The sequence below is a fragment of the Pundamilia nyererei genome, unplaced genomic scaffold, assembly GCF_000239375.1.
Source record: "Pundamilia nyererei isolate P.nyererei 1_Seehausen unplaced genomic scaffold, PunNye1.0 scaffold00016, whole genome shotgun sequence".
In the NCBI taxonomy this organism is placed as follows: domain Eukaryota; kingdom Metazoa; phylum Chordata; class Actinopteri; order Cichliformes; family Cichlidae; genus Pundamilia; species Pundamilia nyererei.
In genome coordinates, this window is record NW_005187417.1 from 1,298,094 (window position 1) to 1,325,007 (window position 26,914).

The 26,914-nt window shown below is 38.7% G+C and overlaps 1 protein-coding gene across 1 annotated transcript in view; it reads left to right on the plus strand.

The window, feature by feature from the left end:
- The first annotated feature begins 1,237 nt into the window (after window positions 1-1,237).
- Window positions 1,238-26,914, plus strand: part of atp8b1 (ATPase phospholipid transporting 8B1) — a 36,144-nt gene continuing 10,467 nt past the window's right edge. Inside the window, exons 1-13 of the mRNA XM_005725648.2 lie at window positions 1,238-1,537; window positions 18,830-19,014; window positions 20,896-20,993; window positions 22,956-23,069; window positions 23,166-23,264; window positions 23,543-23,604; window positions 23,705-23,777; window positions 24,616-24,686; window positions 25,196-25,278; window positions 25,389-25,547; window positions 25,780-25,868; window positions 26,193-26,383; window positions 26,503-26,587. Coding sequence (XP_005725705.1) covers window positions 18,849-19,014; window positions 20,896-20,993; window positions 22,956-23,069; window positions 23,166-23,264; window positions 23,543-23,604; window positions 23,705-23,777; window positions 24,616-24,686; window positions 25,196-25,278; window positions 25,389-25,547; window positions 25,780-25,868; window positions 26,193-26,383; window positions 26,503-26,587 — 1,290 coding nt within the window. The 5' untranslated portion in view covers window positions 1,238-1,537; window positions 18,830-18,848. The remainder of the gene's footprint in view (window positions 1,538-18,829; window positions 19,015-20,895; window positions 20,994-22,955; window positions 23,070-23,165; window positions 23,265-23,542; window positions 23,605-23,704; window positions 23,778-24,615; window positions 24,687-25,195; window positions 25,279-25,388; window positions 25,548-25,779; window positions 25,869-26,192; window positions 26,384-26,502; window positions 26,588-26,914) is intronic.

The following is a 26,914-nucleotide window of genomic DNA, read 5'->3' on the forward strand; positions in this document are numbered from 1 at the left end:
AATGAGTTTTTTGGGTTCATTGAGAACATGGTTGTTGTTCAATAATAAAATTATTCCTCAAAAATACAACTTGCCTAATAATTCTGCACTCCCTGTATTATGGTATAGAGAACATGTAAAAGGCTCAAGATTTAGGAAACTCAGACTCAATTTATTGTCTAAACTCACAATAAAACCACAGACATCAGTTTTCACTGAAGAACCTCATCAGGCTTTGACAACTAAAAAATACTGAAAATACTAAAACTAAGGACATTTCTTTTAAAAGGACATTTTATTTTGGTTGTTTGTTTCACATCAAATTTTAATTGTAATTGTAATGAACTATAATAAGTTTGGGTATCGTCATGTAAATATAAACTGCCAACAAATATTTGATTGAGAAGCAATGATTGTGGCAAGCTAGGTTTCATCGGACTGAAGCACACCTGCTTGCTCACAATGCTGGCTTACCTCATTTGTCTAACATTAAAGTAGAATGTTGGACCTGCTTTGATACATGACTGCTTGGACTGACTTTAAGCTGCTACTATATGAGCTTCCCTGTCATCAGATCATTTGAAGAGGGACCTGCTGCTGTTTCTAAAATGAAGGGCCATGTGTGTCATGCTGTAGTGCTGACTCATTTTGATATGGGCCATTGCAGGCTTGCTAAGGCCCCACCTCTCATTAGGGTTCTGGATAGTCTTTAGAAGTAAGCGGATCAGGACATCGATGCCAATGCTGGTATTGGTATAAGATTGATACCAGTGTGATAGGACTGATACGTCGTTTTTTACCTATTTTTGTCTTGACTGTCGTGTCTGTTTAATTTATAGCGTGCAGCACATTTAAATAACACAACATTAGTCCTCTTTGTAAATGTAAATGTGGCAGGTACGTTTACATTACAGGTTTTCAAAAAAACCCCACCTTGCATTAAAAGTTGAAAGTTGTGTTTTGTTGTGTAGTTATTGTGGGAAGTAAAACTCCCTGTGATTTAGTGGTTATTAAAATGTGTTCAGAATTTGCAACTTGACAAACATTCATCACACAAATGATAAAGGTAAAAAAACATTGGCATCGGTATTGGATTTACCACCACTGTGCACAGCACCAGTGGTCTGCCCCACTTTTCCCCACTACAAAGACCCCGATAAGACCCCGTAAAGGCGATAAAACCCCCGACACGTTTCATCATATATCCAGGCAGGTAGCATCGCCCTTTGAGCCACCACATGATCTAATTAGAAATTCAATTAGACGCCTTTACCTGTCCGTCACGTGACCAGAACACCTCCGCGCCCACTTCCGCAGCTGCAGCCTGCCCCCTAAACGCGTCGTTTCCAGTTGTTATTTTCGGGACAGGAGGCGAGACCGGTCCGGCAGGTTTGTGTGGACTAAACCAGGTGAGGCAGCGGGAGAAGAAGGGCGGGGAGCCGCTGCCTGAGACTGCACAATCAGGAAGAAGCTGACAACATGGTGCGGTGACAGAGCGCTCCGGACACCGACTGAGAGCAGGATTCACCTTTTTAATACTATTCTGACGAGGAAACGAGTAAGTCGAGCTAAAATATAGACGTATAAGCGTTGCTTTGAGTACTTTGCTGTTTGTGAGGTTTGTAAGTGTTAAAGATTGGGCATAAACCAGAGTTTCCCCTGGGCGGATCACCTTTCCTCTGTTGTCGGTTAAAGTTTCCCACTGGAAACTCCTCAATGATCGCGAATGTTTTGAAATAAGGGTCTTTTTGTCATGTCCAAGAAGAGGTTAACTTTAAAATCTCTACTGCATATTTTAGCGGAAACACTGCTTTAGACTACTTACAAAAATGATTTTAAAAAGCTGCTGGTTCTGTTTGAATGATGTCTGAATTGTTTCCAAATTTCTGGGTAGTAACAATTACTTTTACGTTTCTTTTGTTTCCTGTGAAGGAAGGCTACACGTTAGAAACTCTCAAGTCAGTATCATTCAGCAATTTACAACTTCAAAAATGATCATAACATGATGATCCATTAGGAGGAATTTCCCTAACAGGATCCAGTTGCTCTCAAGTGAATCTCTCTGGAATCTGAGTGGGGTTGGGATATATTCAGTACTTCTATATTTTTATATACCTTAATGTGTTCCCTAGATTTAAAATAAACAAATAAATAAAATTAAGCCCCATGGGCATGAAAACATGGGCATCACCTGTCTCGTCACAATCACATTCTTCTTCCTGGTTGAAATCAGATAAATTTGAAGCTTGCTGTGGATTATTCTGCCTGCTGTGGCTCACGTCCGTGCTTTTCTCTGGCCCACATTTGGTCTTCACTAACACTTTTAATGAGGTTTGAGTGGTGCAGTCTCAGCTTTGCCACAAGCCCACATTGTATGGGACAAAGGTCCTGACATTTGGGCCACACCTCTGCCATACAACACATACCAGCGCCTTACCTGAGCTGTGGGTCGCCAAAAGTAGCTGCAATTAGGACCAAATACAGTCTGGATTGTGTTTGGATGGGCGACATGTCTTTATTATGGTATTTCAATGTGGTATCAAATTGTATTCATGTTACATTTGTGATACCCAGACAAACTTGGAGGGCTGGTAAAAGTGGCTGTGTTCCACAATAAATACCAGAATGACTAAGGCAAATCACAGCTGCGAAAATTATCATACGTTTTCCATTCCTCGTGTTTCTGTGTTCGTTCAGTGTCTGAGGTAAATGGACATGTGTATTGAACAGATGTGTCCAAAACAAAAAACCCAGTGTATTGCATTTTACAAAAATATCTTTTTATGTGCTTCCAATGAAATCTTTTGCTTTTGCTCAAGTTTGGGAATTCTGATTAAAATCCATAAGAATAATGAAACTTGACTGAGGTGAATTCCAGAATTTGGCTGTCACAGAAGACAGAAAAATTAAGCACTTAACTTAAACATCACATCCTCATTTTACGGCTGTATTAAAAACTGATTTTAAAATCTGGGTTTTCAGCATGTGTTTACTCTGAAGAATGTAGATTATAAAATGAAAGAGGGATTACCAAGTGGACTGAGTACATTTATACTTCATCCTGGTGTTGTGGGCAACTCTGTATCTCTTTTCTTTGTTTACCTGTTTACACTATTGTTCTTATTTTTATTGTATTTGTATCTACATGGTCAACAATCAATGACGTCACTTAACTGGACCGAGCCCATGCAAGGTTAATCTAGACAAGCACAAAACTAAAGCCCAGCTATACAGATGCATTGTGTGATTATAAAACCCAAGGCTTTGGATAGATGCACATCAGCTGTGACGAGGGCTGGCACTACGCTCACTAAACTGGCATCTGAGCTACATATACATATAACTGACAGTGGCTCAACAGGCTCAGTCCCACGTGTGGTTAGATGTAACAACCCAGCGTTTTTAGTGTGCAGAGGACACATTGTTTAATTTTGGAATGTGACTTTTGAATGACTTGAAGGTTATTTATTCAAACAATGAATTAATAATAATACTTATTATTATTATCCCTGTGTCCCTTCTAGGCCTTCATATAAATTTTAGTTGTGTTGAAGCCACCCCATTTCCTTCTTTATAACTTGCGTAACCTCTCCATGCTGCAAACTTCTCACGGTCTAACATTTGATAGTAAAAAAGTGGAGCCCTTTACATATGGCTACTATATAAACGTGTCTTGTCTGCAGTTAAAACACTGTGATTCAAGCCTGGACACCCTCAATTGTGGCTACTGTTGTATTTGTGAACACAATGGCGGCTGGTGGGTACACCCATCCCAGCCAGCCTGGATGTTTTTTCCATAAACATGCAAGGAAGTTTTTCCTCAGCAGACGCAGCAAGTTGGAGTCTCTTTGATTAGGGAAATATTTGTACTTCTTATGGAAATGCCTGACCTTGAAAGCACAGACAGAGAATTTGAATCGTGACTTGAGAGGCAAATGGACAGAAGAGTGATGTGAGGTCAAGGCTTCACGAAGGCTGTTTTAAATTTTTCTTCAAATTTTCCATATGGACGATCGGACAGGTTTCACTTACTCCATCTGAAGCTTTCTGTTCGTGCTGTCACGACTGTCTATCTGCTTTTATCCATGGTTTAGGAGTCTGTTCTTAAATTAGTGCTTTATTCAATAATATCACAGATTTTCATTCGTTTCATTTAATTTTTTGCCCTTCTTCTTTTATTAGGTTATCATACTTTCTCCCCCCCAGTACCATCCATGTCTAAGCTTAAGAAATGCTTCCATGGCTAATGTTTGAGATAAGCGTCAGATTTAACAACGTGACGACACCGGGAAGTGTTTTGTGCCAGCGTACTTAATAAATCCGATGTTTGCTACTGAGTTATCCGCAAATATCTGCTAAAGAACTTTCACAAACATTATGACAATGAAACAGGAATAATAGGAACACATAGGATAACAGGAAGGCTCACATCTGTCTTCTTGTCACCATGAAAGTGAATCTATCAACTTTTTCTCTCCCCTCCAACACCTATTTGAACACTGAGTCCATCTTTAGGTATTTTAATTAATATTTAGGGTAATTACTAATCGCTTATTTGCTTCTTGAACTGATAATTAGGGAAATAATGTTTTAAATTGGCATATAAAGTAAGGAGTACGGTTCATTAATCTCGCTTAATTCCTTCATTAAGCTCTGAGTTATTTGCATATCCAAATACACCTGGTCCTTAAACTGTATTTCCCCCGAGAGATGCAATGGCCCAGCTTCAATAGTTTTGCTATATGGGGGTAATTTAAAGTGAGCACCAGGGTTTTAAAAGTGTGGCCTGTAGCCCAGAGATGGCCATCCTTTAATACAGATGTTTATTGAGACTTGGGATGTGAGTTCAGTGTGTTATTTGTACCTGTTCTGAACTTCTTAAGGTTTGCCCCTAATCAATACCACCCGTTTTTAGAAGACACACAAAAATGAATGTACACAGTTTTTCATTTTCATTCACTTTCAGAAACTTAAAAACTAAAACCAAACCAGCAAAACTCTGGAAATCATCAGAGACTAAACTGAATTTAAATAAATGAGTAAATGAATTGGAAAGTGTAAAACTCTTAACAAGGTCATTACAGGCTCCGTTTAGTTCTCTTGCAGACTTTTGTGACCACTTGCCCTGACATACTCACTGTGCCCAGAGGGGAATGTAGCAACGTCTCTGCCAGTTCACCTGTTTTGCTAAAGCGGCTTTGTGGAAGCTTTTTAATAAATTATTGGTTTGATGGTTTTATTTTTCCTTTGTGGCCCTCTGCCCCAGACTCTTTAAAATCCTTAAAATTACTTACCAAGAGCCCCCGATTTAAGAATGTAAACTGAGTGTGGGTGTCTTTGTTGGCCTTGAGGCCTCCCTATAGGTCACTCCAACCAAAACCACTTCTGTTCAGAATCTTTCTTAATCAAACCTTGAGCCATCTTGAGGTTTCAGTCACTGCTCACATGTGAGGAAAGGCAAACAGATGCAAACTAGGAGTCAAATAGAATTTGACTGCATAGGATATGAAGTCGATGCGTGTTTGTTGTTTTAAAAAGGGGGGGAAAGCCAGTTATTGTGATTCCTGCCACGGTCTTAGAGCTTCATCTTAATCCACAGAAACGTTAAAGTCCTAGCGGTACAGTGGTTTGCCCCAGGGCCACGCAGTTCTTCTATTTTATATAGACAGAGAATTCACTTTCCCCAAAAGACTTTTGCAAGCTATCTAAATGCAAACAGAAAAATGTTTTTCCAAATCATCTTACATCTTTTATCTTTAATAGAGAAGTTGTACGAAAACGACATCTCAAATGGGGACACTAAGACGCTGGTTGTTTTATTGAAAAGAAGTAGACATGGGGCAACATAGAAAACGTATCAGTTTCTTGGAGGCGAAAAAATATACTCGGGTCATTAATGTGAGTGGGAACAAAAAAAAAAAAGAGTGTAGAGAGACGACACCTTTCAAGAGTACAGATGGTGAGGACTTTGCCAGCATGTTGGCAAAACATGAAACATTTCTCAAAGTACAGAATTTTCATAATCTGTGCTACCTTTTACCCTTTTTTAAAACCCCTATTTTTTAAATCTATTTTATTTATTTAATGTGCATATTTACTCAGCCACTCATGTAAACATTAAGAGCATTGTGAAAAAGAAAGTGTGATGGAGGACAAACTGTTGAGCAACCAAATTCCTATATGAAACAGTGATGGCATAAACCTGTGTGGCTTAAATATGAGAACTCCTCAGATCTTATTCTAATTAAAGGATTAAGGTCTTTAAAGTGTTCTTAATTTAAATCCAAACGTGATGATGATGATGCTTTGAGGTCATAGCGCCTAAACTTTGGAACCACTTTCCTCAGCCCGTCACGTCGGCTGAATCAGCCGCTTGTTTTAAACAACTGTTTTAAAAACCAAACAAACTTTTATAGATTAGTCTTTCTTTAATCATTTACCTGTTAAATTTGGCTATAGCATACACACATATGGAAGCACGTATCTGTAAATGAGTTAAAATATATATTTCATAATGTAAACATAAGTTTATTTATTAAATGCTTTTTACTTAATTAGATAATAAGTGTCATTATAGCCAATACAGAGATACAATAAGACAAACAGATAAACAACTGTTTTAAAAATGAGTGAGTAACAATTCACTAAAAATTCTCAACAGCCTGTTTAAACACTCGTCTGTGTCATCACAATACAATCTACAGTCATCTAAACGTCATGACACAAAAGCAGGAATAATATTCTCCCGTTGAGCTGAGGCGACCACACATTACAGTTTACAAATGTTCCTCAAATGAATCAAACTGATTTTTGAAAAACAACCTTTTTTTTCCCCCAGTCTCAGTTGTTTCACATTAAAATACAGAGATGGACTCTGCTGACTGAAAAGAACTGAGTATTAAAGAAGATGTTAAGGAAGCAGGAATATGGTGAATAGTTTAGCTTTGTACTGGAATTTAACACCGACTCTGCAGAGAACAGGCAGCCATTGTTCAGGTTGGGTTTTTTTTTTTTTTTTTTGGGTATTACAGACATCAGCTCACACGGATTCCCCTCAGGTGCTGCAGAAACCCGACTCTGTGTTAATGCGACCAATCGCATCTATTCTGTCCTCAAAGTTCCACAGACACAAATATCTTTCAGGTTTTTAAATGAGGTCAACCAAATCGGTTTTGTTTTCTTCCCCCTTTTTTGACTCTGTTAGCAGGAAAATCAGAAATGACTTCCATAAGCGTTAAGTCAGGTTTAGGTTATAATTCAAGGAACAAGGGATTTGGTTTTGTGGATTACGGCTCAGCAGTACCACAGACTTGTAAAATCTCATTTTCTTACAACCAATTATGTGTATTTAAAAATATAAACAAACAAAAACTAAGAACAAACCTTTTCAAAATGCCCAAATTCACATACAAAATGTTTCTTCTCAACATCTAAATTTGAAAGTCAAACCTGTTAGTTTGACAGTTATTGCTAATTGTTTAGAACAAAAAATGCCTCTCTTCTTAAATATGTTTTTCATTTAATGAGCAGTTTTTCAGCATTGGAGTGTATTCTCCTTATCTACAGTCCCGATCAAAAGTTTTAGACCACTTGAAAAATGGCAAAAAAAAAATCATATTTTGCTTGGTTGGATCTTAACAAGGTTCCAAGTAGAGCCTCAACATGCAACAAGAAGAAATGGTAGTGAGACAAAACATTTTTTGAGCATGCAATTTATTGAAAACAACGCTTAAACCGAAACAGTCTGTTTTACAGCTGATCAATAGTTTAGGACCACATCCCTTTAAAAGGCCAAATCTGTGCAAAAATGTGGATTCATTGTCATTTTCTGTCAGATAGTCACACTGTCATGACGTACTGATGGCAAAGGCAAAAAAACTTTCCCTTTTTGAATGTGGTGTTATTGTTGAACTGCATAAGCAGGGTCTCTCGCAGCGCACAATCCCTGCTGAGGTGGGACGCAATAAGAAAGTCATTTGGGACTTCTTAAATGATCCTGAGGGTTATGGAACAAAAAAGTTAAGTGGAAGACCCCAAAAAATTTCACTAGCACTGAGCCAGAGGATCCAACTGGCTGTCCATCAAGACACTGGATGATCCTCGACCCAAATTAAGGCAGTTACTGGTGCAGACTGCAGCCCCATAACCATCAGACGGCATCGGAGACTGAAGGGCTTCAAAAACAAAAAACGTCTACAAAGGCCTCGTCTCCTTGAACGCCACAGAACCGATCATTTAGACTTTGCAAGAGTGCACCAAACATGGGACAATGAAAGATGGAAGAAAGTTTTATTCTCAGAGAGGAAAAAATGTAACCCTGATGGTCCTGATGGTTTCTAACATCACTGCCATGACAAGCAGATCCCACCTGAGATGTACAGTGCGTGGGTACTATAATGGTCTGGGATGCTTTTTCCTTCAGTGGAACAATGCAGGGGCGTCAAACGGCTGCTGGCTATGTCCAGATGTTGCAGAGAGCATTCCTCATGACTGATGGCCCTCATCTGTGTGGTAACGACTGGGGTTTTCAACAGGACAACGAGACAGTACACAGAACAAGGGACTATATCCAGGAGAATAACATCAATCTTTTGGATCATCCTGTGTGTTTTCCTGATCTAAATCCAATTGAGAAGCTTTGGGGATGGATGGCAAGGGAAGTTTACAAAAATGGACAACAGTTCCAGACAGGAGATGCTCTTCACCAATTTGAGAAATGTTCCCACTCACCTCATGGAAGTGCTTGCTTCACTTCATTGAAGCATCCTGCAATGAAGTGATCATCAATAACGGTGGAGCTACTTTGATTTCTGTTTTGGGGGTGGTTACAGGTTTTTTGGAGGTGTGGTCCTAAACTTTTGATCAGCTATAAAACAACCTGTTTCAGTTTAAGCGTTGTTTTCAATAAATTGCATGCTCAAAGAAATGTTTTGTCTCACTACCATTTCTTCTTGTTGCATGTTGAAGCTCTATTTGCAACCTTGTTAAGACCAGTACAGTATATTTCGTGTGAGCTTTCTGTAGGTCAGCAGCAGTATTTTAAATATTTCATGATTTTAAAAAAACTTCTCTAAATGTAGAGATGGTTTTGAGTTTTAAGCACAGCAGTAAGAAAAATGCGTTTTTCTTGAAAACTGGAATGATCAGTGACTTAATGCTATTTACAATTTTTTTTCATACTTTTAAATGTCAGACACCTTTAACAGCACTAATCTTCATAATGGAAGCCAGCTTTCCTGCTGTAAAGTCCAAAACGGTGCTGTTCTCTTTTAGGCTTTGGAAATAACTGAGAAAACATAAATAAACCTCAGTCTTATTGTAATTGTGTTCTTCTGGATATGAACCAAGTAGAAATGGGCCAAGTGAAATTTCTTATCAGATTATTTTCTTTTCTAATAACTGAAACACAAATACTGGAGCTGGTAGTGGATGACTGCTGTTTGAGTTCCTGCTGTTGTGTTTATATTTCACAATATCCTCAGATTAATGATGGACATTTAGAGAAGTAGTCGTCTCTGGTTTGTATTTTTCATTTCTGAAACCTGTGGCCTACATTACCCACAATACAGTGGATGTGGTGTGCTACACTAGCAGAGTTTAACTCAGGCAACCATCTGGTGAGCTCATATTGTAATACATGCCTGTGTGTGGTTTGTTTTTTGTTTTTATTTTTGTTTTGCTCTTCAAACTTGTTTTTCACCTAAACAAACATGCAGTCACATGACTTTAACACATTTTTCACACATACAAAAGTGCACTTCGATCCTGTTCATGTACCCTGATGTGAAGACACTGTTTACTAAAAACAAAAGCTGCCTTTCAGCCTTCAAACTTCACACACTGCATAACTATTTCCAGTGAGGTCTTCCCGCAATGCTGCAAACTGTAAATATTATATTTGGTACAGCATTATATCAATAAGGGACTAACTTTGAGTTTAATGCAAACTGGCACCCAAAGTCATTTATTTTATGATTACATTTTCATTTCTGTATCTTTTAATTGACTTTTTTTGGATGGCTTTCTGCGCAGATCTTAGAGAAGACATAGACTAAATATTAGGCCAAATGCAAATTTGATATTTAAGGGTCATTATCTACAGATCCGCAGTCTTGTGCTTCTTGTTTGACTTGTCTGAAGGCTCACCTGAGCAGTCTCACGGAGCGCTGTACCTCCTCCCTCCTCAGGTTTCAGTGTCGTCAGTTAGGTATGCTCTATTCTGTCCCACTCTGTGAATCCCCCCCACCCCTTCCTGCTCCCCCTGGTTGCCATAGGGATATCCTGTACCAGATAGCAAAACCTGTTTTCTGAAGAGCGATCCTGAAGAGCGTGGCTGCCTCTAAGCCTCACTTTGGTCGTTATCTGTTATCAGGGAGACCTGTGCAGGAACCGCTGAGCTCTCGGGAAAGAAAACTGATGAATTTGTTTGTTAATGAGGCTGCTTTCATCCTCAGTTGACTTCCCAGGTGATAAAACCAGCTTTTTAGGTCAAGTTGATGAGGTTCCGCTTCTTCGTTATTTCACAGTAGTGTCTGATATATTTATTTATACCTCCTAAAGAACTTGAAAATATATTAACATTTAATATTGACAACAGATTGAAGATATCAGCCACAGGAAAAGACATTTAACTTCACTGGTCTAGTTCCAGAAGTTAAAGGGGACCTAGCTCTTTATTTTAACGACTGCACTGTTCTAGAATAGTTTTGTATGATTCACAGTCTTTATTTCATGTCTTTGGCACAGCCCAAAGTGCCCTTTTGTTTTGTTTTTTATCTTCCCCCGTTACTGGCTGTTCATTGTAAACATAAGATTTGAACAGCCATCTCAGAGTCATGACACAAGGAAAGGGTCATCAAAAAGCACGATCCCCTCTGCAGCATGGTGGTTGTTGAGACAAGAAAATTAAGCATTAAAAAAAAGTTGTTACCATTATATTTCAACTCAAACCTTTTTTCTTTCATTTTTTCAAACCCAAAGAGTAGTATTCATTGATACTGTTTCTGACAGGGCAGGTTTCTACATTTCAACTGTGTCATGTTAACTGGATTATAAAGTGCAGTCTGTGGTGTGAGACAAAAGCCCTGCCAGCCTTTAAAATCAACAGATATGAGACATGTTGGTAAAATAATGATAAGGGAAACTATTTCCTGAACTACGGTAAGAGTGTGTCTCATTACCACCATAAACATTTAAAAGTTGAAAAGGAAGGGTCTCAAATGACTCATTTAGAGCCGTGTGAAGCTGGAGCTCATGATGCAATGCTAAACATCAGACTCATCGTGGCCAAACAAGCATTTTTCTCAGATGCTTGGGAAATTTCTCAGCATCATCCAGTTCAGTGCAGTAATGGCATATTTATAGTAATTTTGATGCAAAAATCATGAATGGCTAATAAGGAGAGGAAACTAAAAAGAAGTGGAAACTTCCTGATAAACGGCTCATTTGCAGCTTTGTAAAACCACATAATTTTCATATGATTCAATGCTTCTTTCAAGATTCAACATTCAAGAACTTTGTCAGTACAACAATATACACAGTATACAACGTACAGTGGAACCCTGACTTACGAAAGTAATTCGTTCCCGAGGGTCTTTCGTAAGTGAAAAATTTTCATAAGTAGAAGCACCCATCGCTCCTTTTGAGTGAACGATAGGCTATAGGCTAATTGCTAACTGCAACAACAATACGTTGTTCAAATGGAACAGCGAAGCACAAGTACGAAAGCCAAGGGGGTTGTCACATGATTCGGAAGGCATTGTGGGCCTTCTGGACTCAGCCAATCAGAGCCAGCAGATTTTGTTACACGGGCATTTTGCCGTAACACGGGCAGAAATATTGCCGTTAAGTGCCTTCATAACTTGAATTTTTCGTTAAATGGGGTATTCGTAAGTCGGGGTTCCACTGTACTGAAATGCTGTTTCACCCCAAGCCCTACATGGTGTATTTATAAGAATATAAAAGATGTATCTCCAAGAGATGGAAAACTAGGAATTACAAATAAATAATAATGATTATTTGTTATCGTTATCTTTATAATAAAGATTAAAAAGTACTATTACTAAGTATACAATACTATAATAATAACTATACAATACTAACTGTACAATAAACAAAGATGGGACAGAGACAATACAAAGTGGATTGTGCAGTAGGTATTGAATAGCAGGTTCAAGTTATGGTCAGGATATTGTAGACAAGACAGGACGAAGGCATGTGTAAGGTCCAAAATGTGCAAATATAGTATTATGTAGATGTGTTCAGTAACCGTGTGACTGAGTGTGACAAAGTGGAGGAGCAGTTGTAATTCTCTTAATTCTCTCCATTTGTCCCACATGTGTTTACTTTTTTTTTTTTTTTTTTGCGCACATTGTACACGTTATTCTGTTTCTATGTATTTGCTATGATTTGCTATTTGTCAAGTAACATTGCTTCACTCACTATCCCGGGTTTGTTTGTGTAAGCATTTTGTTGCCGGCAAATCAAACATTCTGCAAATTAAGACAAATACTAAGTTATGTTTCTTCATACTTTATTATGTTACAGATTAAGTCATTTGTTCATACTTACTTTGTTTGTCTTTTCAGTCGTCATAAGGGTCAGGTGTGGGAAACGCCCGCCTGGCATTTCCTCATTTTAAAGTCCTGATGATGTCACATATGACACCAGCAGGTCAAACCAAGTGGAGGGGTTTCTTTGTCCATAGAGATACTTCATTTTGTTTGTGTTAAGGTTTAAAGTGATTTGTTGAATGTTTTTCCTTTCGTTAATACAGCCATTTAGTTGTGTAAATGTGCATATTAGAAGTGTGTAGAGGTTTTGTGTTTTTAGATAATCTGTGTAGAGTTTTAGATCCCTCAGTTGAGTGAGTGGTACTGGCTGGGCAATTGGAGGGAAATTGATGGCCCTATTTAAAGCCAGTCTCTACCAGATGCAGGAGAGAGGAGAGGTGAGCTGTGTCACCAGATCCATGTTATGTTGAGTTTTGTTAATTGAATTGATTTGGGGGAAGTTTTGTTAAGTTACATTAAATTAAGTTCACTGTAAATAAATTGCTCACCTTGGAAACCTAAAATGTCTGCATAGTCTGCTTCCCTACCACCTTCCTTGACGTTCGAGTCTGACTACTTCACACTGAGTGTGCAAATAAGCATGTTGTTCTCAGGTCCAGTTTGTAGTGAATTTGTGGAAGTTTTTATTGTTTTTGAGTCTTTTGGTGAGTATTGTAAGGCGTTTGTGTATATCAGTTGTTTGGTGGTAGGGAGTTGAGGGCTCTGACTGCTTGGGGGGGTGGGGGGGAGGCTCTTGCAGTGTCTGGTCATTATGGTTTTGATGTTGCAAAACCGTCTGCTAGATGGAAGGAGGGAGAACGGTGCATCTGAGGGGTGGAAAGTGTCCTTCACTACACTGTTCGCACGTCGGATGATGTGTGTTGTAGAGTTGGGAGACGGGTGGGAGAGGCCTCCAGTGATCCTCTCTGCTGTCCTCACTATGCGCTGCAGAGACTTCTTTTCAGCAAAAGTATAGTTCCCGTACCAGATATATTTTCTTAGACACATCTATTTTGCATTTGTTTGAATGAATTCTATATCATGTTCTCCCCTTGTTAATTGACTGAATATTAGTCCACGGATCATTGAGCCTTCTTTGGTTGTATTTTTTTGCTTTTTCTGAAACAACACTGTGGATTTTTCACTTTAAACATGAAGAGTGAGTTAATATTGTGGGCATGTTGACACTGATGCATCTGACTTTAAGCAAGGCTAAAGCTCCACTCCGTTGGTCCAGAGCTGTTTTTATGTTAAGTGGATTGCTTAGGTGGACATGGTGTGTTGCTCTTTAGCGTGTCTTCACAGCTGGTCACACTGAAATAAAGACCCTGTTTATTTCTTACAACCATACACGGAGTTGTTGGAGACGGCTGCATTTACTGGAGTGCATTCTTGTAACCATCAGCTGTCTTTGTACTTCGCATGGACACATCAGGAAGTCTTGGTCTGGATATCCTGACAAATTTCCCAGTAATTTCCTTTTTATTAAAGCAGCTGCAAAACTGTAACTTAACAGAACTTTTAGACTTGTGTATTTATGAAGCCAACTCGCTTGGAAGAAGTTGTTTTGATGGCATGCATACCTGCAGTGATGACAGGTGTCTTAAAGGATATATCCGTGAATGCAGGAGTGACGCAGAGCATTATTTGGCATTGTGTGTTCCTTTGGCGTGGTGTTGTTTGACTGGGTGATGAAAGTTTTTCTGGTTAGACGGACTGTTGTTTAGAATAATTTGACTTTTAAAGGTGGCGTTTTTGCTGAGAGATGGTGGAAATGCCAAGTGAGGTCAGAGCAGCAAGTTTTTACTCTACACACTCGATCCCCCTCTTCCTCTCCCGCCCCTCCCGTCATCAAATCTCTGTGTTCCCATGTTTTCGTGTTTGGACTTGTATGTTCAAACAAGGCCCATTCAGCCAAAACACCCACTGTAAATGGAGAGCTTGAATAGAAATGAACTTCTTCTAGAAATCTCTAGCTGAATGAAAACTTTTAGGAGCAATCTGAATATTACCTTGTTTGTTCAGTCTGTTTGAGCAGTTTCCTGCTGTTTTTGTTGAGTGTATTATTATCAGTATAATCACAGCAAGAGTCTGAAGACATACTCTTACTGCCCCATTTTTCTTCTTTCCCTTTCTATGGCTCTGCTTTATCTTTGATGGGACATAAAACCTTTTAAGCAAAACGGCTTTATTCAGCGGCAGTGAATACATGTACAGTATATTGTGTGTTCGTTGTGTGTTAAATATGTTCATCCCTGTTTTTTGTGGGTCAGACATGAAATTCATGTGTGCCAACAAGTCATTGGTGGAAATTTTGCTGCAACTGTTAATTAAAGTTGTGAAATACTGTTGACGAACACGACGCATGGGAACACACTACAGGCTGTGAGGAGGGCGTGGCTTAAACATGTATGCACAAAGCGTGCCGAGCTGTGTTCCTGGTCTGTGAGAAGACTTCTGTGCTTACCAATTAATAAATAAATAGCCTTTACAGAGGCTCTGGCAAGGAAAGCATGATTAATATTTAATTAAATGTTGACACCGAGCTGGTAATAAATAGTAAATGTAAGCTGGCAGAACATAGAATTGGGCAATCAGTTACAAGCCATGGAACATTTCCTGCAAAAACGCTGTTACATGAACACTGATTGTGGCGATAAAGGTGATAAATGCACTGAGACGTAACATGTCGTCTGGTTTAGAAACCTTTGAAACCATGGTTGTGTAGACTGAAGACTCAATGACTAAAATATTTTTCCTTTATGACTTAAGAAGGCTTTAAAACTCGATTTTCTTGCCCAACAAGTGGAAAGGAATTTCTTTGTGTGGCTCACATTCATAATAGGAACACAAGAAAAGCTGGTCCAAGCCGGCAATGTCAGCTGTCAGATGGGCCTGTTACATGGCAGACGTGTTGACGTGTCATTAAGTACACCTGTTTTGTAAAAAAACAATATTAGCAAAAGCTCCAAGTGTGACCAAAGCTTTGAATCTGAATGAGTTGCTTGAAATTTAGCTGCCACTGATTTATTCATTGTGCAGTTTTAATTTGACGTAAACCTCTTTTTGGGAAGAGCGCTTGCATACAGATAGACCGATGTTTAAATCCAAAGTGGAAAAAGTGTTCATTAATATGAAGACGAAGAACAGGATGCTGACTGCACTATAATTGCCTCGAGTGGCCTGCTAAGCTCTGTTTGGTACATTTCTGTGTCTCCTGACATTGTTCAGTGCTTATGTTTGGTTTTTGGAAACCAAATTAATCAACCTTATCAGCTGTGCTAAAAGACTCTTTAACAACATTAAACATTAAGCTGATTGAGCGTGCCAATCTGAGCTTGGCGCCTTTTAATCAGGAACTGTTAGTCAGTCAGATGTCAGAGGGAGATAAAATGGCCAATTCATTACATTATCTATCAAAGCTGAGGTAAGACCAAACAATTTTATTTTATTTTAAAAAAAAAACAGTCATGTATGTTATAGTTATAACCCTCTAGTTTATTTAAAATGAACTATGGCGTCATGCATATTGCCTCTATTGCCGGATATATACTGAAACAAGGTGTTAGACACAATGTTTAAAAATTTATTTGTGGCATGAAATCACAAGCTTATTGGGTAACAACTTATCAATTACAAGTTGTGAGCCCATGAGCACCTTTCTTTGTCACATCCAGTTTTTCCCCCCACACAAGATTGTAACAATGGAAACGCTCATCTCGAGGCTTCAGAAACCAGTGGAGGACATCATTGTAGCTACATCCACCTTTAATCTGTCTACAAAAGATGGACACACATTGATATTATGAAAATAAATTTTCATCTTTTGGATATTTAAACCCTGAATTTGTGCTTTCTAGAATTAGCTGACAAAGAAAATAAGCTATAAAGCTTGGTTAATTTCTTGGTTGATTAGTTACTTGCTAATAAGTGCTAATTAACATACCATCCAATATTAGAATTTCAGTCACCCAAAGGTAAATGGGATTAATTACACAAATAAAGTCATTATTGTCATATAACTCTATCACAAATGTTCCAAAAGACACAAAACACAGTTGAGGTCAGAGACTGGTGTAGCATGAAGACAGGTGGCAGCTATTCCCCTTAAAATACATAACTTTAAACTTTAACATAATAGTAATAATAATAATAAATGGATGAGTGTGTGGTTTGTTTGTTTGTTTGTTTGTTTGTTTGTTTGTTTGTTTGTTTGTTTTGTCACCAGTGTACAGCTGTCACTAAGTCGCTACAGAGATCAACAACATTTTGTACCAGGCTGTAAATATGTTTCTGGTCTAAAATTGCACATTTTAACTATTGGCGAGGATTTCAGGTTGCTACCTCATCAGGGCAAACTATATTTTGAAGTGGATCTTGTGCCTCGTGCTGTTTTGTGAGACTGGATGTTTCCCCGATTCTCTTCTTTGTGGTGGAGAGTGCAAAGCTGGCAAAAGAAATAGTCACATTAGAAAAAAATGAAAACTATGCCAGGTTTAAGTAAACTGGAAAAATGTTTTGTTAGAAAGTAAAGTTTATTTATACAACTCTTTTCAGACATAAGTCTCAAAGCACTGTACAACAGTTAAAATACAATATCAACAGAGAAAACCAAATCCTGTATATTTCCATCCTGTAAATTGCACTCGGCTTGGTTCATTTCTGAAGATGTGCTTTAAGACCTCTGTAATTTCCAAAAACAGGTGGACACGGTAGTTTTTAGGGAACACGACGGAAACAAGAAGACAGAAACGTTTCTTTTGTGAGGAACTATTGTTAGCAGTCGATAAATAATCTGTGTTCCACTGAGTAACTGAACCGCACAGAAGCACATAGGTTATTATCTGTGTCGTGCCATTCAGTGCAGCGGCAAGACCAACAAGGTTTGCTTTATTAAATGTCACAGAACCACACCTCCCCTTCAGATAAACTTTTCAAACACAAGACTTTGTTTTAAACTCTGAAAACTGCTGTTGGAGGTTTGTCCTGCTGTTCCAGTCGTCGCAAATAGGCTATAAAAAGCTCATCCTTAATGAGAGGTGGTGATGACAAGGAGGGAGTGATTGCATTCCTCACATGGACACGATCACTTCGACACGGATCCCACGTCATCACACTGCATCGTTTTGCTCATGGCATTTGTCAGTCAAAGTAGGGAGAAAAACAGAAGTACAGCTCCCTTCTTGTGACTGATTACTGAGTATTAATGGCTATAATGATACTACACGTGGGCGGTCAGTTTTCCGGCCGTGAAAACTTTTAGAGTTGATCAGTCAGCTGGAGGCAGATCTGCATTTCCTGCTTCAGCTGCATTCCTGCTCTTTTCATATTCTTAAGTCAGTGTGTGGCATCTGTAAACCTGTTAGACTTGTGACTGCTGTCACAGCTTTTTTCCCCTTCTTTTCCCCCCTGCAGTGTTCTTACTTTCAGTTCTTCGTCTGAGAAACTGAGGCCTGTGGAACCATTAATCCTTGTCAACCTGACCAATTTTTTTTTCTTTTATTTATTGAAATATTAATGTTTTAAATTTATTTAGATTGTTTTCATTATAGTCAATGCATTTATTTACAGTTTACTGTGTACATTATGGAAATCTGAAGGCCCCATTGATTTTAACTGTACTACTTTGTATGATGCATTATAGTGTTTGCATCATCTTCCTCATTAATGAAACAGACTTGGAATTAAAAAGAAAAATGCAAATCACGACTTCATGAACTGTATATAAATGATGGATGCAACGTGTGGGTCTGAAAACTGAGGCCAGAACAAATTGTCTAATTATTGTACAAATAAAATATGCTGAATCTGAGGGCTTATGTGGAACTAGCCCTAAGGAAAACTGTCAGTTTAAGTTTTTGGAGATTGTGAGTTTACATTGTCTTAAAGAAAATCTTGATACTAACATATGTAAGAGGCCCCACATCCTGAGCAGGTTAGCTTTTAGCATTGGTATTATCATCTAAGTCATATCTAGTGTCTGATGCATCCTTAGTATAAACCTTTATTCAGGAAATCACACTACAGATCATTCATATATTAGTTTTGTCTGGATTAAACTGATCTGCTGACTCCATCTATTCATTTATGTATTCATTAATTTTTTTTTTTTTTGTAAGCAGGTCTGAAAAAAAGGCACCTGGTGCATCATTGCAGTCGTTGCACAACGTAGCTGTTGGATTGATTGTTTTTAAAAAGTTGCAGAACTTCTCAGAAACGGTCTGAAGACTCCACTGTGAAACAATCTGTAAAATTATTATTGAACCTACTGATCTCTTCATATTTTTTTCCTTTCTCAGAGATAACTGACCCGCCAAGATGAGTCGACGACGTGTCGACACCCGGAGCTCCCTGGGGCCTGATGATGAGGTCATGCCATACAGTGACGATGAGACGGATGACGAATTGGAAGAGGAAAGCTCTGAAGGGGAAGAAGAGGCACCAGAAAGAGCACCGCAACCCCAAGTGGAGACAAGACCCACTGGTGAGTTATTCAAGACGTGCGCTGATCCTTTTTTTTTTTCCCTCCTCCTTCTGATTCTGATTCAGGGGATGAATGTGTCATTTTACAGCAGTTTTCCTGTTTCATAACAATTTCTATTTCTCCCAAAGTATTGATCAGATTTTAATGGACATGAGATTAATTTGAGGTGAATGACAAATATGTTTGAGCCTCCTTAAATTCTCAGTGGATTTTTAAGTGTTATTAACATGTGCATAACTAATGTCACTATAAGGCAAATAATACTGGTTGATGTGTGGTTAAATGTCCTAGCATCACATCATACTGTGACCCACTTTTGGGGACTTTCTAGTTTCTTCTGAGAAGGTTGGTTCTGTTCATCTGGACGTAGCGTTTTTAGTGGGAGAAACCTTTCGTTATTCATCCAAGTGACTTCTTCAGCCTCAGCTGACTGCAGTTTTCCCCAACCTTATAAACAGTACATTTGCACAATGACGGAAACTAGCACCACTGAATGAACAGTGGGCTGTAAGGTCAGTTCCTTGATTATTAATATGCAAATTGTTATGACCATTGATAAGCTGATGTTTACTGTAAGCCTACACACACAGATCAGTATTTAAGGGGTTGACTCTCATTATCCACTGGAGCATAAACTGAGTGTCATCAGGACGCTACAACACAGAGCGAATACCATCCCCACTGACAGAGAGACAGCGGCCAGGGAAGCAGAAGAACAGCACATCAAGAAGGCCCTAAATGTGGTTATCCCAGCTGGACTTTTGTCAAAGCTGGGAAGGTGCCTAAAGAAAGCTCCAACCAATCCAGGAGAGAAGGACAACCGCTGCCTAAGTGAAAACCTGTAATGATCCCATATGTGTCAGGAGCATTGGAGCAGTTGAGACGCATTTTTTCTAAACACCGGGTCTCTGTAGCTTTTAAACCCCAAAACACGCTGCGCCAAAAATTGGTCCACCCCAAGGATCGGGTCCCCGACACAAACAGAGTAACATAGTGTACGCTGTGAAGTGCCAGGAGGATTGCCAGGATTTATATATCAAGGAAATCAAACAACCTCTGGTGAAGCGGATGACACAACACAGAAGAGCCACCTCATCAGGCCAGGACTCTGCAGTCTATTCACACCTACAGGCCAGTGGACACTCTTTCAAGGATGAGGATGTACACATCCTGGACAGGGAGGAACGCTGGTTTGAGCGCAGACTCAAGGAGGCCATTTACGTGAAAAGGGAAAGACCATCTCTGAATCAAGTAGGGGGCCTAAGGGTACATCTGTCACCATCTTACAATGCTGTGATTGCAGCCATCCCCGAACTCTCTGTGAATGGTACTAGTGGCCATTAATCAGTGGTTGTTGATCAATGGTTATGACAGTTTGCATATTTATGATCAAGGAACTGACCTCCCAGACCATTGTTCATTCAGTTGGCTGGTTTCAGTCACTGTGCAATGTCCTGTTTATAGGATTGGGGAAACCTGCAGTCAGCTGAGACTGAAGAAGTCACTTTGATGAGTGACGAAATGTTTCTCCCACAAAACGCTACGTCCAGATGAACAGAATCAATCTTTTTGGATTTACTTACCTGGATGATTGAGCATATGCATCAAGACATTTCTAGTTTCTTGTTTGTTTGATTTTTACTTTGGAAAATTGAGTTGTTCTGTTTTTTTTTTTGTTTTTTTTTTTCTTCTTGTTTTTAATTTAACTGGTGGGTGAAGTTATGTTGATTACATCCATCTTTCACATACAGTCTGTGTTTTAGCCTAACTTTCTAGAGTATATAAGTAACAGACATGTTATTTATTCTATAGTTTACTTCATCAACATTAGGTATATTTTTAAAACACAGTCTTTTTTTCTTTTTTCTTCTTGTTTCGCAGACGTCACCTGGAAAGTGAAAGCCAATGACCGACCCTATCACCAGCTGCCAGAGTTTAAGAAAAAAGTCTTTCTGTGTATAAAGAAGAGCAAATACTCTGTAAGTTTAGACATTACGTCAGCAGGCCATTTAATGTACTTATCTGCAGATTGACTGTTGGTTGTGGTGTAAACCAAACCTTCAGCATATAGAGCTGAACATGGCACACCCTAAACAAATACCAGGGCAGGTGTGTATTTTCCATCAGGCATCCCACTGAGAGGGTGTTTTATAAAATATGACGTTTTTATTTTGTACGCTGTTCAGTTATGAATGGAACTGTAGATGAATAATGGGATGAGGTGGATGTAACTCGATGAGGGTTGGACGTGCTACACTGAAGTCAAATGAGAAAATCTTGTTCTTTGATTTATGTACAGCTTTTGTTCATCACACAGTTCATTTGTTAAATTTGTCTGCCTTCATGTGGAAAACCATTTAAAGTAGTTGTTGCTGGCTGTGTGGTTTATCCTTCTGACAGCCGGTTAACACGGAAGAGATTTTTATGCTTCGTGTCACTGGCCTTTGTCAAGGTTGAAACCTGATCACCCTGCTGGGGCGGCCTTTCTTTCACCAGCAAACACAGTCAGATACGGTAGATCCTGATGCCAGGAGATGTTTAAAAATACTCGTAGCTCTTCTGTAGTTCTGTGGATCTGTTTTGGTATTAGCTGCCCAAAATGGATATGCTGCCTTCTCTACTATATAATTGAAGCCACATAGCGTTGCCCGGTGGTGCTAAAGTGTCATAAATTACATTATAAATAAATTACATCAATACCACTGCATAATAACCTGTTGATGACGCCATATTTTTTTGTGTGTTAATCTAAAGAAGTACAAGTATATTCTGAAAAAGTTCACATTTAATGCATGTAGTAAACAGACGCCAAAGCTTGACGTCTTAATAAAAACAGGTGCAGTCCTGTAAATTAAAAAACAAAAAAAGCAAAACACAAGTATGCACCATGATTTAGTAGCTTGTAGAGTTCATTGATGTGTGTGGGCATGGTAAAATCTTAAATGGATCGGTTCTTATGTAGCTCTATAATACTTTGGTATGAAGAGGAGTTTATGGTTGACTTATAATGCCCAAGTCCTGTGGCTGCGAGACAAGATTGTGTTATGGCGTGAATAAAAACCTGAATGCTTCAGATTAGCAAGATGCCAAAACGTCAGTGCGTTTCTTACTGTTAATTGCTATAAAAGTGGTTAATAGTATGTAGTTTCTCAAAGAACTGGACATTCCTGAAGAAATACTTTTTTTTTTTTTTTCTTCATATTGATGATGACTGAGATCACTAGCTTGAATAAGACAATTTTGGAAACCTTTCCCATTTTCTCCCATGACATTTTGCAACAGAAAATGAATTTTTATTAAAACAAAAACAAAAAAAACCTGCTTCACCTGCAGGTCTTAGTCTAAAAAGCAATCCGCTGTTCCAGACTAGAACCTTTAGCCAACTGCTTCTGTTTGCTTTGATATTTATGTGAAGGTTCAACATAACACAGATACAGAATGGAAGCATAGCCTCAGATAGAACAATGTCCATCACCTCATTGGACACCAGCTGGGGGAATCTGCCCTGAGCCAGCTCTTATCATTCAGCACCAGTAAGAAGAGAGTCTGCCCTCTGTGAAATCAAACTCTGAGCTCTCCCACAGTGGCAGAGCTTCAGTGTCTTGCTCAGTGGAAACCAGATGTAATAAGCAGAGTTTAGATGGTTATCTGTAAATGAAACACAGCATCAGCTCAGTACTGACAGCATGATAAGTTTACAATTTCTCAACCCTACTTTCTGCAGAGCATCTTTGTCTTTCTAACCAGAATCGAGAATTTTATAACTCTTGCTTTATCATAAACATGTAGTCTTCAAGCCTAGTCTGAATTTACTTTTGTAGTAGAATTGAAATCAAGTTGTTTTTAAATAAGCTGCCAAAATAAGCTCCTGTGTTTAAAATGACTCGTTTTTTTGGAATAGAGAAGAAAGCAAATTGTTGTTTTGTTTCTTTTCTCTGCAGGGAAATGCCATTAAGACGTACAAGTACAATTTCTTGACCTTTCTGCCCCTGAATCTGTATGAGCAGTTTAGGAGAGTAGCCAATGTCTACTTCCTGGCTCTGCTCATCCTACAGGTATAAATATTACTTCTATGCATTATCTGTTCTATGACTGGCAGTTTTGCAAAGAATGGGGATCAGTGAGTGCCACCAAATGTCTTGTTTGTTCAGATTATTCCAGAGATTTCTACTCTGCCCTGGTATACTACTCTGATTCCCCTGGTCATCGTGCTTGGAATCACCGCTATCAAAGATCTGGTGGACGATCTGGTAAGATTTGGTCTTTGGAAGACATGCGAGGTTAATTCTTCTGTCATTGTCTTCTCGACTTGGCCCTCAGGTGCAAACTTGCTTACTCTCATTGTTCATCTTGGCAAAACAACATGCAGCATTGTTTTAATCAGTTCAAAAAAAAAACTAGCGATATATTTTCAGTTTCCTTTGTAGAAGAACGAGGAAACTGTTCAAGTTGACTGGATGCTCCTACAGCTACTCTGCATAGTTTTTGATTGTTTTATTCTTCATGTTCTTATGTCTTTTTCCTTCAGGCACGCCACAGGATGGACAACGAGATCAACAACAGGAAGTCTGAGGTTCTACTAAATGGCAGGTTGGAAGAAAGCTGCTTATTAAAAAAGTATTTTTTAATCAATTTAAAAAAACAAAACAAAACCCATTTCCCTTTTTTTTTGCTTTTCTCTTTGCTTCAGGTTTCAAGAGGCCAAGTGGAGGGAAATCCAGGTTGGAGATGTGGTTCGTCTCAAGAAAAATGACTTTATTCCGGTATGATAATTCACCCAAAGTGGAGGTTTTTCCTACAAGGTTGCATTAGTTTTAATTTAAATCAGCCATAACAAGCTCACATAATGAGCACACACTTAATTTATTTCCTTCAAAAATCCCTATTACGATGTGAACTGAATTTCAACTTTTTTAGCGCTATGGGACTTTAAGATGAAATATTATTACGTGAAGACCAATAACCTCACTAAATTGATGTAATCTTTAAAATAATAGTCTTCGTTAGAATCAGAAAGCATTATCCAGGATATGTGTGTGGTTTCAGTCACTTTCATGATGTAGTAAATTCAGTGCTCAGTTTTAACTAGAGATTTCACAAACTAATGGGTAACATCAAACAGCTGCATCCATTTTTATATATATTTAACAGGAGAGAAAAGGTACAGAAGAAAACTCAAAGATGGCAAATGGACTTTAGAGGGACATGCTGAGGCCATTATGAGGTTCACTGTTACATAAACTAATGTGTCATCTACATAAAAGTTTACAAAAATATAATCTTCAGTGTATAGTCATTTTCTTTATACTTTACTTAAAAGGGACTGCTGATCGATCCTGGAGGCACTCCACTCATCAAATGTATTTGGATTAAAATGTATCCACATCTGCTAGGTATAAAGAAATGAGCTGAATAAAATGATACAGCATTGCATAATCCAGAACTTAAAATATTAGCTGATTGATCATTTAGTTTTGAGCAAAAGCGAAAGTCTTAAGAAATCGCAGATGTGTGCCTTGAATCCTCTGAGTGCTTTATCAATTTGAAAACTCAAATGTTTATATTTTCAGATATTTTATATATATATTTTTCACTCTGTAGGCTGACCTCCTGCTGTTGTCCAGCTCCAACCCAAACAGCCTGTGTTATGTTGAAACAGCTGAACTCGACGGGTAAGAAAGAGGGGGAAAACGCCATGTACTGTGCTATCACCATATATTAGGTTAAACTGTACAAACGATGCAATGGACTGTTGGAGTAGAGTACTGTGTTTGAGGAATTTCTATTTAATCAGTCTTTTTCCCAAGTGTTCAGTCAACAAATTACTAACTGAGAAGAGAAGAGCAAATTTGAAAAGCCTTTTCTAAGAACCAAACAGTCTTTGCTCTGGTGTGTGAACGCGTTCTGCTTTTAAGAGGGAACACCTTTAAATCAAACAGATACTTGTATATGTGGTGCAGTTAGATCCTCCAATAGAACGTGTTTACAGTGAATGGGAATAGAAATGAAATGAAATAGAAAGTGATACAAACAAGATCATAATCATTTATTTATTTATTTATTTATTTATTGCAAAAACAAAGAAATGATCTGGGGATTTTTCTTTGTTTTTAATCATTCTCCCAGACGGGGTTGGAATCAGTTCTCAGGTCTTTGTGTATATATTGTTTTCCCGTTGCAGCGAAACCAACCTCAAGTTTAGGATGGGACTTCGAGTGACTGATGAAAGACTTCAGGAGGATCATCAGCTCGCTGACTTCAATGGTAAGAACTGGATCACCACAACACACTCATTCAGTTTGAATCATGCTTACAGAAACAAGCTATTTCTTATTTTATTTCTCTGAACCAACGCCTTTTTTTCTGTCCCGTAGCCCTGATCGAGTGCGAGGAGCCAAACAACCGTCTTGACAAGTTTACGGGGATGATGCTGTGGGACAGGGAGCGCTACCCTTTGGAACTGGACAACATGCTGCTCCGAGGTTGCAAGATAAGAAACACTGACTGGTGTCATGGGCTGGTCATCTTTGCAGGTGTGTGTTTGTTGTTGTTGTTGTTTGTTTAAAAAGTATATAAATAATTAAATACAAATGTAAAATATAAATGTGTGTTATTGGTTTTTGTTTCTAACTCAATACCAGATTGTACTTTCTTGTGTTGTAGTTTGGCAGTTCCTCTTCTTAAAACATTGGTATTTCAAAAGTTTGGTTAATTTGATTGTAAAGGTTAAAATAATGAACGTATTTTACTGACTTGTTGTTGTAGGAGGTGATACCAAAATCATGAAAAATGGTGGCAAGACGAGGTTCAAGAGGACCAAAATTGATGAACTGATGAACTACATGGTTTACACAGTAAGCTTTAATCACCATTTTAACACACAGTGTATATTTTCATATCTATTATCTGATGCACCTCCTCGCCACAGACTGAGGTAAATGTTGGCCTGTATGACTGAATGTGTAGGCCCAATCTTCCTGAAGGTTTCTGTTTAAGTGATGCAAATATGCTATTGATGATGTTTGCTTTTTCTGAATATGTTTTGAGGTCTCCCCCCCCCCGATTTCTTGCACTGACACTTAAACAATACATTTGCAATAAGTAAGTCAAGCCATACAAGTAGTATATGAAGTCTTCTCAACAGCTATTTGGTGTCTCTCTGTTACTCCTCACCATAGATCTTTGCACTGCTCATCCTGGTGTCCGCGGGTTTGGCTATTGGTCACACATACTGGTATGAGGCTATCGGCACCAAGGCCTGGTATCTGTTCGATGGCAAAGATCAGACCCCCGGCTACAGAGGCTTCCTTAGCTTCTGGGGATACATCATCGTTCTCAACACCATGGTGCCCATTTCGCTCTATGTCAGGTACATAAAGCCAGACAAAATTAAGTGAAAACAATTATATTAATGCGTTTTGTGCTCACTTTCAGATTTGTGTGTGTTCAACAGTACACCAAATAAAAGTTTTTGTGCTTTGTCTACAGCGTGGAGGTGATTCGTTTGGGCCAGAGTAAGTTCATCAACTGGGACCTGCAGATGTATTTTGCAGAAAAAGACACCCCAGCTAAGGTACATTAACACTTGCATGTTTGTTTTTCAATTATCTTTTTTAACTGATTTTTTTCACCGCACTTTTATGCTGTATGTTGTTGAAGGCCTGTGAGTGTTGCCCCTCAATTAAATGGCCATTTCCGGTATTCAAGAATATAATGACATTTAAAGAGGCGAAGAGTATTTGTGGGAGTGTTTTGTTTTTTTTGTCCATCCATCCATCCATCCATCCATCCATCCATCTTCATCCGCTTTGTCCGGGGCCGGGTCGCGGGGGCAGCAGCCTAAGCAAAGAGGCCCAGACCTCCCTCTCCCCAGCCACCTCCTCCAGCTTATCCGGGGGAA